The following is a 12608-nucleotide window of genomic DNA, read 5'->3' as shown; positions in this document are numbered from 1 at the left end:
CTTGAACCCCAAAAGGACTCTACGCACTTGATTCCCTTAGCTGAGCTCACCCACAACTAAGAGTTGCTACGACCCAAAATCGAAGACTTGATAAACCAACCTGTCCTACACGAAAAAGTATATTGAATAGATAAATCTGTCTCCCACAGATAAACCTACGAGTTTTGTTCCGTCTTTTGCTAAATCAAGGTGAACAGGAACCAATTGACATACCAGACTTATATTCCCGAAGAACAGCCTAGAAATATCAATCACTTCACAATAATCTTAATCGTATGGTAGCGAAACAAGATATTGTGGAATCACAAACGATGAGACAAAGATGTTTATGACTAATTTTTATCTTTCCCATCGGAGATTAAATCTCGAGAAAATATTAGAGAAGATAGTACTCAACCACGATAGAAAACAGCAAGATCAGAACACGCAACTACAGAGAAAATAGTTAGGCATGTCTTCACAATCCCAATGAAGTATCCAAGTCGTTAACCTACAGGATTTTGGAAAAAACCTAAGTTTAAAGGAGAATCGACTCTAGTCGCAATTAGTATCACACATGAGGCTTGGGGATTAGGTTTCCAAGTTGCTAGAGTTCTCCTTTATATAGTTTTCAAATCAGGGTTTGCAATCAATGTTACCTTGGTAACAAATCATTCAATATTCACCGTTAGATGAAAACCTAATTAGATTCAAGCTAATATCTTTCAACCGTTAGATCGAACTTAGCTTGTTACACACAAATGAAAAGTGACTTCATTTAGATATGAGTAACCGTACCTAAACATGTACACCTTTGTTGTCTCAACAATAGTTAACCGAAGTTAGACATATGAACACTTTCAAATCAACCATATTCATCTTAACCATAACTAGTTCAAATGACTCAGATGAAATTAGTTCCAGAGTTGTTCAATTGTTTATATTCTCATAGAAGTATACAAGACACAACTGAAGCAAAATCGATTTTGATTCACTCAAATCAAGTCATGAACATTATGGCCACGGTTTGTAAAAGATTGCATTTCTTAATATATAAATGTATTAGTTCATGAACAAACCGATTATAGAACATAACCCACTCAAGTATGCAAACGAGTATGCATACGTAAGTAGCCGGACCGAATTTGGATTTGCCAGTACGCGAACTGGTACACATACCACAAACTCAGTAAAGTCTCGGAACTTGAACCTCATGCTAGTACGCGTACCGGTATGCGTATTGTGTTCCCGGACTTTGACTAAAACAAACAGTACGTATACGGGTATACATACCATGGTTTCCGGTCTTGGATTACACATATGCAAGTACGCATACTGTGCTTATATCTGATTGTTCTAAAATCTCATTTCAACCATGAAACATTCTCGGAATACGACAATAGCTGTCTCACACAAAATATTATCTTCAAAGCAATTTTCAAGTAATTGAATGATCAATACGAAACATTCCGAGTCTACATCAAATGATTGTCTCACACAAATCATGTAAGATGTTACCAGGCGATTTTCACATGATCATCTTTTGACTTTTGTCAAGAATATAAGATGAACTTGGTTAAAGCGAAAACTTATTAATACATATTTTGAGAAATATGTAAGCGCGTTAAACTCATCTCGAAATATCAAGTGTGTATAATCGAAGTCTATATAGCTATACGACTTTTGTTTCAAATAGGAGATAAAGTAGATAGACTTTTGAGTGATAGATGAGTTCAAGTCTCCACATACCTTTTGTTGATGAAGTTCCACAAGCTCCCCTTAATAGTTCTTCGTCTTCAATAGATGAAAGCCGTGAAGTCTAATGGTCAACTATACTTTCTATCCTAATCCGAGACTTAGCTATAAGTAGACTAGAAATCAAGAATTATAGTTTTGATAATTAAACTTGACAACAAGCTTGAGATAGCAACGCTTGCGAGTTCGACCGAGCAGTGCTCTAACAAAAATGTTATCACTGCTTTGAATGGTGGATTTGATGCAATCAAGTGGATAACAAGAAATTTAATTATCGATTGTAGTACTATTTTTAATTCCTTTGTAACTTGGAAATGCACACATATGCATAGAGATGCAAATAATGTTGCTCAGTCACTGGCTAAACATGGTATAGCTAGTGTTTCATTTGAAGAATGGTCAAACAATATTCCGGTATGGATAACACAATGTATCCATAGGGATAATGATGTGTAAGTTTTTCAATTCAATATGTTTCCTTTCGTGTTAAAAAAGAAAATAGCTTAAATGGATTACATGCTATCAAGTGCTTATATTCTCTATTTTTTAGTTAGCAATAATAAGGTTCAAAATGCAAACTATGTTTAGTGTTGGACTTATATTCAGACAAACAACCATATGTTTTTGCACTAAAAGTTACTTCACAAGTTTGAATTAATTTTTTGAAAATGTTATATAGCCCGCATGTTAGCTCATGATTGGCAGATGATCCTACGCGACCAGAGTAATGGTAGCGTGACTAGTATTTTTTGTTTGTCTAAGTTATCAAAAATCACGCCAAGAATATCGAAAAGGTTTTTGCCATTGTATAAGTTAGCATATGTTGAAGTTGATCTTATGGGTACCAAAAAATCATCTAACAACTAATGTTAGAAATCTTCTTCCAGACCTTCACTCCTCGTCCTCTGCTATTTTAAATTGTTCTTTTTCTTCATCGATTAACTATAGAATTTATCTCTCTATTTATCTTTGATTGATTAAACGTAACACATCCTGCAACACGAATGAATAAGGTTGAAAAATATGATTTTTAATTTACTGTACTAATAAAAACCAAAATTTTAAGTTTAATTATGAAGTTCTTCTAGTTTTTGCCAAATGCATATCTAAATTCTATAGGGAATGAAATTTGTTAAATCAACCCCAACATCAAATCTTTTCAATCTTTAATCTTTCAATCGCAACTAAAATAATAATTAATGATTAAGACTTAAAAGAACCATTAAATAGCGGGGCGGTTTCCAATCATAATGGGGTTTTGAAAAGGGATGATAGTCTTCACCATGTTCATGTCTCATTTTAAGAAAGCGTCAATTATTGATGGGTAAAGAGATGAGTGACATTGTTAGGATTTGTGAAGAATATTTTGGACTAAAATAAAAGGAGAGAAAAGGAAAAACTCTCATTTATTTATCTTTTGATGATATGGAAAAATATAGATACACGTCAATCTGCCCGTGTAGCAACCACATATGTTCAATTGTTAATGCGTGGTCCATCTAGCAAAATTGTTACTTTTCAAGAGTTTTGTATCCATTGGGATTCTAGATAAAATGTTAAATTTGTTCAGTGGGAATGGAAATTTAATAAATCAAATAAGAGAAGTAAGATAGTTGGTCCATGTTATTGAAAAGGTGAGGGTACCAAGTACACCACCAACTTTTTTGCTCAGGAACCTGTATGGACAAAACCAAATACAATCACAAGTAGGTAAAAGCAGGGACCATAAGAAGATCCTTTATAGATTTTTTTCTCTTTCTCTTCACAATCAATATGTTTAGACCAAAGGTCCGTAAACCTGATTGTGTAGAAGAGTTCTCGGACGATCTCAAAAATCAATATCCGGGATCAAGCTAGTCGTATCCGAATGAAGAGGATATGAATTCTAACAAGTATGAAATTTGCAATCTATATTTCAAGATATTAATTCAACAAGAACGAGTCTTCTTCTTGATCTCAATTGTTAAGGATTAAAGTTATCTAGATTGATTACGTACTACTTATGTTATTCTTATTACAAAAATAAAACAATATAATGCGAAAAAAGGAAAAACACAAGACACCAGAAGTTTTGTTAACGAGGAAAATCGCACCTACGGAAAAATTCCGCGAACTCGTCCAGCTTTGAACGTCACACTGTATTAAACACGCTAAAGACATTATCCTACTATCAAATTTCGAACTAGAATGTAGTTGAGACCAAATTCACACTCCTAGCAATTCAGTCGCAGTCGTGTTCCTTATGTCTCTTGAACCTCGCAAGATTTCACGCACTTGATTCCTTTAGCTGACGTCATTTACAACCTAATGATTGCTTCAATCTCAATAATAGGCACATTTTTGTGTCTAACTTGTCTCAATTCTCTATATTATAATAGCAAGTCTTATGGTAGAAGAATTCCATCTTCCAAACTCCATGACACCTCAGCATTTGGAATAGATATGGTTTAGTAGTAGAAAAATTCCAAAACGCCAAAAACAATAGCGTTCAGCGCTAATTGAAATAGCATTTATTTTAGAAAGAGGAAAAAATGGTATGAAATAATCCGTATGCTCCGGCTACATATATATCAACAGTAAGTTTTTTAGTTTGAAAAGAAGACCCGTGATATCTTTCCACCGTTATTTAGTTGCCACATTATTACATTATAATAGAAATATAATTTTTTAGTTCGAAAATAAGATCCTGATTTTTCCTTCGTCCACTAATCAATCGCCACGTGAACACATTTCCTATATTTAACAATTAAATAAAACAGGAAATGCTACGGGATAAACGGTGAGGGTAATTATCTTTTCCTAACGGATAAGACAAAAGAGTATAATACGCTATTCTCAATAGCGTTTTTTGTTTTTTAGTACGCTAACCTGATTAGCGTTTTATTTGGATTCCACAAACCGTTCTACGAAATCATGGAACGTTGTTTGGAAAAAGTGTGGATTCCACCAACTTGGAAGCCATTAAACTTGACATTCCACAGTTTTTTCACACTTGAAACGGCTTGGATTCCACCATAAGACTTGTTCTTAGTGCTGAATTTTATAACACCCCTCGATAAGAAGTCTCGCGCTTAATCATTTATTATAGTGGCGGCCGGTTTGCCAGGCCACTTAGTGTGGCAAATGAAGATTTTTGGCATGCGCCATAGCCCATAGGAACACAATTTGGCAGTGCGTGTTTCAGATATCTTTCCCTTTAGCTGGGCACATTCCACTTATTTCACTCCTTCCACTTCTAAAACCCTAAACCATTGCTTCTCTCTAAAATAGGAAACCCTAAAATCCTCCCACAGCAAATATACCATTTCTCGGAGAATCACTATGTCCAATCCAACAAATAATTCAATGCTCCTCAAAATTACAGAGATTCAAGGAAGAGGAAGATCTCTAGTTTCAACTCAACCCTTGAAAGCAGGTCAAGTAATTCTTCAAGACTCACCAATCCTTCTCTACCAGCAACAACTCCCTCCAAAAATGGTGAATTCTCAAATTTCTGTTCTAATTGCTTCAAAAAATTGCATGTTAACACTACTAATTCAAATAATTTGAATTCATGTCCTTCATGCTCACATCATGCTCTCTTTTGTAACCCTAATTGTCAAAATTCTGCTTTATCTGGGTCTCATTCTACTTGGGTTTGTCAAGCTTTAAACTATATCCGTTACTCTAGTCCCAATCTCCCATTCCTCCAAGATCCTGATACTCAAATTCAAGCTCGTTTCCTTGTTTCCGCTTACAATCTTGCTGTGACCTCGCCATCTAATTTTCAGTTATTATTATCTCTTCAAGGAGAAGCCTCTTTAATTCCAAACCCTCAAACTCAAGCTCTCCATTCATTCATTGCTTCACTTTCACCTCCTCAGTCCGGTTTTGGATTCTCTCCCGAACTAACTGCTGCATTGCTTGCCAAAGATAAGCAAAATGCTTTCGGATTGATGGACGACAATAGCAGCTGATGAAGATGCAAACGAAGCAGATAATGACTTTCCACACGCTTATTTCTTTGTGAAATATGTTTGTGATAGAGATAATTGCGGGGAACCTTCACAGGACGGCTCACCATCTGATGTTTTGGAATGCAATGTTTGTGGACGGTTAAGGAAAGAAGAAGATGATATGGATGGAGATAATGAAAACGATGAAGATGGTGAAATGTTGGAGGGATAAGTTTGAGCTGCTGCTGTCAAGTGCCAAGGTGAGTCCTGGTTTATTTATCGGTTCTGTGTCATTTAGTTTGTTGCTTTCTCAACTTTGTTTGTGTGTTGTCACAGTTTTGTGTTACTTAGCGGCGAATTAACATATTTCTATTTGCGCTAGTAATATTATGGTGTTTGCAATGTGTACTATCTCAGGTCCTACAACTATTACCTTTTGTGGTTTTGAAATTGCATTTTATGAATGAATGTGTTTTACCTGAAGCCACACATTGCATATCCAAACCATAACGACAGTAACCTGACAATCCAACTGTGTTTTTTTTAACAATGTTTATAAATGCCATTGTTTCCTCTAGTACCTAATTACCATGAAGTAGTCCCTCTGTTTCCGTGAATATCGTCATTATAAACCACTCAGAAACTCTGTATTGGTAGGCAGAAAACTTAAAACAACAGTCATGGTTATTGGGGATAGCAACTGTACAATGGACAACCCACTTAAATAACCTTGTAAATCTGTAAACTATCAACAACAAATTCTTGGCAAAAGATTCTTTTTGCAAGTTTCCTAGTTGCTATTTATTCTCTTTCTAGTTCTTGTTTACAGAGAGGGCAACAAGATAAAATTTTGAGCCACTGATCCACGCACTTCTGGTGAAACAGATGATTACAAGGTAGCTCTCTAACGTCTTCCTTGTCTCTGTATTTGGCAAGGCAAATACAACATTCATCTTCATGGTCTGAGTTGAAATGAACATCATCATCACCAAGTTCCAAGTTATCATCAACTTCTTTATACTTCCAACTAGGCAACCTAGAAATCTGATAATCAGATGCTCCTTTATCGAAAGAGCCCATGTTCATGTTATACCCAAGAAAATTGCTCATCAATGGGACACAGCAGCAGAGGAACAGAAACAATAAAAATGGAAATGAGTATGTTACTGCGTTCCAAGCAAGTATAGAAATACAGAGCACGTGGAGCGTTGGAGCTCGGTTGAAGGATCCAAATCTATTATCGAAGACCCAAACATTTCCCATTACAAACCATATCGCAAAAAACAGCTCGAGAAAAGTTCGGGACTTGTTCATTAAAAGTGAGCTCCTGTTACAGAAAACACTGATTTCTGATTAGGAATCAATAATGAAATGGTAGAAAGCGATGAAACAGAAATAAAAGTACAGCTAAATACCTGGAATCTTCGTTGCTCCTCTGTTCTGTTTCAGAAATGCGGCCTCCTTGGGCCACAAAACGATGTCGATAACGCCAGAACAGCAACGGTATACTGAGGAGACATCCGACGTCATACCCAACAATCCATATCCGAAGTGGCCAAACTGGTTTCTCTTGTTTGGTATTCGACAGAGTGATTGTTATCATGGTAATTTGAGCAACCAAAACTAGAAACTCCAAAGCAATCCAGCGTGCAGAGTTGAAAGGATTCGATCCAAGGTCAGATCTTGAGCCGTTCTGGTAATGAAAAACTCTTCTCAAGAATCCGAACCACCTTGCTCTGGATATCCTCATTGCTGTTCTAACCAAGAAAGTTGATGGGGTGACACGGGTTGATCCATTTCGAATGCTTACAGAAGTGCGAGCTTCTCCTGGTAGATAATCTGACGAGAATGATACTGGAATACCTGAAGCATACAATGAGTCCGGTGGAAAATAATACCGCGTATTCATTGAGGAAAAGATTATGAAATTGAATGAGAAAAGGGTGATGACAAGTGATGACTGGCCAAACACAAGACCTTTATTCTCTTATGGTACAATGAAGAAAATTCTGACTACTGCTTTCCTATTAAAAAAAAAAGGTGAACCCAAACTTGTTCATGCAAACGTTGAACAACATGAACTCGTCAACCTTGAAAAAATAGTTTGGAGTTCTCCAAATTTTCAACTAAAAAAATTGCCAAGAACATCTGGTTCCAAATAGGCGTGGCTATCGAAAAAGATTATGGTGTGATGAGAAATTGTGAAAGTTAAGAATAAATATGGAATGGAAGAAGAGGAACAACAAGTAGCAGTTGGAGAAAAACAAAAGGATAAGTTGAAGAAGAAGGAAGATTGGTGAAGTAGCGTTTTAAGATGGTGACCAAAAATCTAACAACTTTGCTTAAAGACAAAGGGAATCGTGGGAATCCTATGATTAGTTTTACAAACAAGCAAAGGGAATGATTTGTAGTTTGCAAGTGCAACACATACCTTAATCCCTATCCAAGGATGAAATTGCGAAGAACAAAGCAACAAATATCTAAGACATTAGTGAACAGTGAAAAATGGAAATTCGCTTGCAACTGTAATAGGTATTCTGATATTTACGTTTGTATTCTTCTTTATTTAAAAAAAAAATTGATGGATGTGGAAGTTATGGAGGTCACCACGATATGGTTGGCTACCTAATTCTACGCAACACACTCTTTCGATTGTTATTCCTTCTTACAGTATTACCCTATTACCCTTGCCAGTTAACAAGAAGAAAACAAAAAACACCTGGGCGCTGGAAAGCGCCTTCGGATCGGGTAAGTTACCTTACATGCGTGAATCGTGATGCTCACGATTTTCGGATCCAAAATGAGAATATGGCACTGCCGTAAATTTCCAAGGCAAACATCAATGCACGACTGCACGTTGCCACCATTGGTGAAGGTTTAGTGCCGTTGACGTAGGCTCATTTTGTATCAGTAACTCATTTGTTTTCTAAGTTGGTGAATGGCGACTGATAGCCAGATATTAGCACTCGTTACAAAATTTCAATATCCCAATTATTTATTATTGTTTATCCGACATGAATTCGGATACGAGTCCTCATCTTCTGTGTCAGTATTCCATATTATACCAATCTTCACGTGGCTTTTCATTCTACAACTTATTCAAGGCATTTCCTTTTTGCTTGAAGCAATCCATTGGCAATACGAAAACCTGAAAACGCTACCAACCCCCCCACATTCATCAAGCAGTTCATCTTTTTGTGTTTTTGGTTTGCCAAAATTTTCAATTAAAAGCTATGAACAAGCCCTTTTATTGTTTGGGACTTGTAATAGCTACTGTTCTTGAGATCCGAAAGAAAAAGGGGAAACAACAGTCTACAAGAAGTAATGCTTTCTGCTGTGCTCATCTGGGTCATGAACATGTTCATGGTGTTGGCGGTAACTCAAAGAACACATGGGTACTTTATGGAAGTCACAACATGGGAAATGGAAAGTAATCAAACTTTACTCGCAATCTGTGATGGCAATCCCATTGTCAGAAGTCTCAGACTCTAGATATTAGGCTTTCAACTATGAAAATGCCCTACTAACAAGAGAAAATTCTTATCATCTGTTAAAACAGGAAATTTTGAAGGGAAAAACAAGCTACTGACTCGAGTTGATTGATCACCAACAAAGAAAAATCACCTCTTCCACCTGGAAAAGCAAACTTGAGACTGTCTTAATCCTATTACTGGAGAAGGTGCAGTGACCTCTTTCACCTGGAAAAGTACACTTGCGATTGTCTCAATCCTGTTAATTGAGCAGGTAATAATAGGAGTCATGAATTTCCGATGCTGGTTTTGGAAGTTTCTATGCATTCATCCAGCACTTGAATAAATCCAACAGTTAAAGCATAGAATGTAGGGCAAGTAGTGTAGGGTACACAGTGATTGCAAATGTCAATCTGTTTTATGATGTTTATAATCAATCAAAATTTAATAAATTAACTCTAAATACAATGATAATACTACAACAACTACCACTACTACTAATACTAGTACTGAACATCAAAATCCTAACAATGAGGATTTGATGTATTTTCGTTAACTTGCAAGACAATCGCTACTAGAGATAGACGATGAGAAGAAGCAACCAATTTCAAAAAAAGAGTAAAACTCCATACCTCAGTTTAGCATTGGTTATCCTCCTCTAAGGAAGTAAAGGGGTGTCAACAGATCAATCAAGTAGATGCGCTACAGGTATTAACACCGTCTTTGCAATCGGAAGTGAGATCATTGAAAGTTTCAATCTGTTTTTTCCCTCTCAAGAACACTTCGGTGTCAACCGACACTCTCATATATCCATCAAAATCTACTGGATTCCCACCATTGAGCTTCGTGGTCTCTGAGTACCACTCACTGTTCTCGTCCCAAAGACCCTTATAGTCGTCAAGGAAATGAGTAGTGTACTTGTCCTTCAATGGGTCGAAGAATGAAGTCTCTGGTTCATTTGTTGCGATGTAAAGGTTCCTCCCGTCCTCAATTTTGTCCCTCAGCGACGACATAAGTGATTCAGGTGAAGTATCACTCGCCAAGTTAGGCCAGAGCTGTGTGTTCTTCGCCTTCTCGCCTCTTTCAACATGAACAGAGTCGAAATCCCAGTTCATCTTAGATGTAATCTCGGAAACTATCTCCATCAACCGTTTAGATTTCCATATCAAGTGCCATGGCCGTTGGATAATTGACTCAGTTTCCCCTTCACACACCCTGTACCAGTAATTGTCCGGCTCCACTGACCCAAACTTCCTCATAATCAAGGAATCCTTTACGTCAGACAGCTTCACTGGCGTGACCCTGAAATCCTCCACAAGATGAAGGCCCATATGATCTTTCTTCTGCCATTTCGTCCAGTCAGTCCAGAACTGATTTTGGTCCAATACAGAAGCAGACTCTTTCAAATGCTCAAAATCAAAATAAAACCTGAAATCTTTCCCCTCTTCGTCCTGATTTGATGAAGTATAGATCGAAGACAAACATATAGTCAGATCCATGACCAATGTACGATTCAAATATTGAGCTTCACCCAGAGCACACAACAAACTCCATAGGTAGTGGTTCATATTCTTGCATCTATCTCCACCACCAGAGTAAATCAAGTACTTCCCGCGTCTGAATGAGCCTTCAGATTCAACCACTGGAAGTGCATCATTTACATCTTCACCAAAAACAGGCAGAGCAGCAACAGCTGTATTACCTTTGCCAGGTTTGTTCTTCTCAAAGCCACCTTTTTGGTTCCTCTTCTTCTTCCTTGCATTTACTCCTGTATGATATTCTCCAACCCCAGTCACAGTGAAAGTACAATTCTCACTCCGCAGAATAACGAACCTACGATAATCCTTATAAAAACCAGCTGCTTTTCCATCCTTGGGTCTAAATCTCCACGCCATGTCACAAGTAGTTGAGTTTGATCCAGCAACAGGCTTCCCAAACCGGTAAAAGTGAATATCCTTAAAATACTCTATGGCATAAGTCATCATTAGATGAAAAATGTCTGGGTCCTTGCAATCAATTGGTGTATTGATATCACCTTCACATTCAACAGTATCTTCTTTCCCAGGAGCAGTTACAGAAACATCGGTAACATTTAAGACCCCAGTTAAGTCAGTCTGATTAAAAGGCACCAAATCTTCACCCGTCTTAGCAACAGTGTTATCAGACACAAAAGTGGCATTGGAATCAGATACAAGGAAATTTAAAATTTTAGTTGATGGATGAAAAAGAGGATCTTCCGGTTGGTATGTAGCTGCTATGATAGTGAAGATTACCACTCCAAGTACAAACAATGTAAAACATAGGTTTCCAATCATGGCAAGGGCATTTTGACCTAGATTTTCCGGCCGGAAACTTCCGGATCTGGAGAATGATGAACGACCTAACATTTCCACCCTCTAGGAAACCCTACAAGTTTCTAGATTTACCTCCACTGCAACATAACAACAGCAACAAATACGAAATTAAACCAATACTAGCGGAATTCCAAATTTCCAAAACGATATCACAGACCCAAAAGGCTACTTATCAATAAATAAACATGCATTTTCTCTCAGTGAATCAAATGCATTCAGGAAATCAATTTGAAAATGAAAAACGAGATTCAAAACAAGTTTCCGAATAGAAAAACAACTAGGGTTTTGATCAGAAAGAAACTTTTATTTACCTTGTGAATGGTGAGATCAAATTCAGCTCAGAAACTAGTCCGCATTTTCGATCTCTTTGTCTCTCTCACTCACTAACTCACTCCCACTATATTTAGCTTGATTCTCTTTTCTTTTCTTAAATCTTTCTCTGACTTTGGTTTCTATTTTGTGTTCTATTCTCTCCCTTGAGATTTGTGTCAGGTTAATGATATGATTAAACTACTGAGCTTTATGGTAACGTAAGCGGGTGCGTAGTGGAACCCATTTTGTTTAGATGCTTACACGTCATTGATTTTCTACGTGGAAGGATATTAGAGGGAGGCGCATTGTGCACCACAGCGCACTAATAGTTGATGAACAACTTAATTAATTAATTAATTTTGTCGTTACGAGACTCTTGTTACGACAAAAACGACATGGGTTTAAGATACTAACTTGACCTTCCCGCACTGAATAATTACACAGGGTTTTCCTTCACAAACGGGCAAAGAATCTGTCTGTTGGCTTCTGATAAAAAAAAAAAAAATCCGTTTGTTGGCTGTTGCCAAAAAATCTTGTGCTTCCTTTCCCTCATCTCCTTGTGCAGGTTAGGAATCGCTCTTCTCTATTGTTCCCCTTCACAGTCCACCCTATCTCCAGCGCCTTCGAGGAGACGTGTGTGTTTTTAGCAAACTAGCCGCTCACGCTTAGTTCTACGGAGCTTCACTAATCAACATGGTGCTGCTTCACTATTTTTTTTTTTATGCAAACACAAAAAATTTTATTGATCAGAAAGTTGAATATTGTCTAACAGTAGGAGATGTTCAATAACACTAGGTGGCTTA

General features: G+C 37.1%; 2 protein-coding genes across 5 annotated transcripts; both read right to left on the bottom strand.

The window, feature by feature from the left end:
* Positions 1-6294: 6294 nt before the first annotated feature.
* On the bottom strand, positions 6295-8216 carry LOC113288215 (E3 ubiquitin-protein ligase At1g63170-like). The gene is made up of 2 exons (XM_026537181.1): positions 7085-8216; positions 6295-6996 (listed from the first exon to the last, which is right to left on the bottom strand). The coding sequence occupies exons 1-2, from the start codon at positions 7576-7578 to the stop codon at positions 6471-6473; spliced, it is 1020 nt and encodes a 339-aa protein (XP_026392966.1). The 5' UTR covers positions 7579-8216; the 3' UTR covers positions 6295-6470.
* An 870-nt stretch (positions 8217-9086) lies between these two features.
* LOC113288214 lies at positions 9087-11969 on the bottom strand. Of its 4 annotated transcripts, none has more exons than XR_003330524.1 (3): positions 11805-11969; positions 9772-11570; positions 9087-9398 (listed from the first exon to the last, which is right to left on the bottom strand). XR_003330524.1 is itself a non-coding variant. In XM_026537180.1 (2 exons), exon 2 carries the CDS (start codon positions 11524-11526, stop codon positions 9829-9831), a length of 1698 nt encoding a protein of 565 aa, XP_026392965.1. In that variant the 5' UTR covers positions 11527-11570; positions 11805-11969; the 3' UTR covers positions 9576-9828. The 4 variants fall into 4 exon arrangements, 1 of the variants encoding a protein (XP_026392965.1); XR_003330526.1 differs by having other exon boundaries at positions 9087-9367; XR_003330525.1 differs by lacking the exon at positions 9087-9398 and adding an exon at positions 9424-9552.
* Between the last annotated feature and the right edge of the window lie 639 nt (positions 11970-12608).

Source organism: Papaver somniferum, chromosome 6, assembly GCF_003573695.1.
Source record: "Papaver somniferum cultivar HN1 chromosome 6, ASM357369v1, whole genome shotgun sequence".
In the NCBI taxonomy this organism is placed as follows: domain Eukaryota; kingdom Viridiplantae; phylum Streptophyta; class Magnoliopsida; order Ranunculales; family Papaveraceae; genus Papaver; species Papaver somniferum.
The sequence above is the reverse complement of the archived record's forward strand: the minus strand, read 5'-3'. Positions and strand labels throughout refer to the sequence as shown.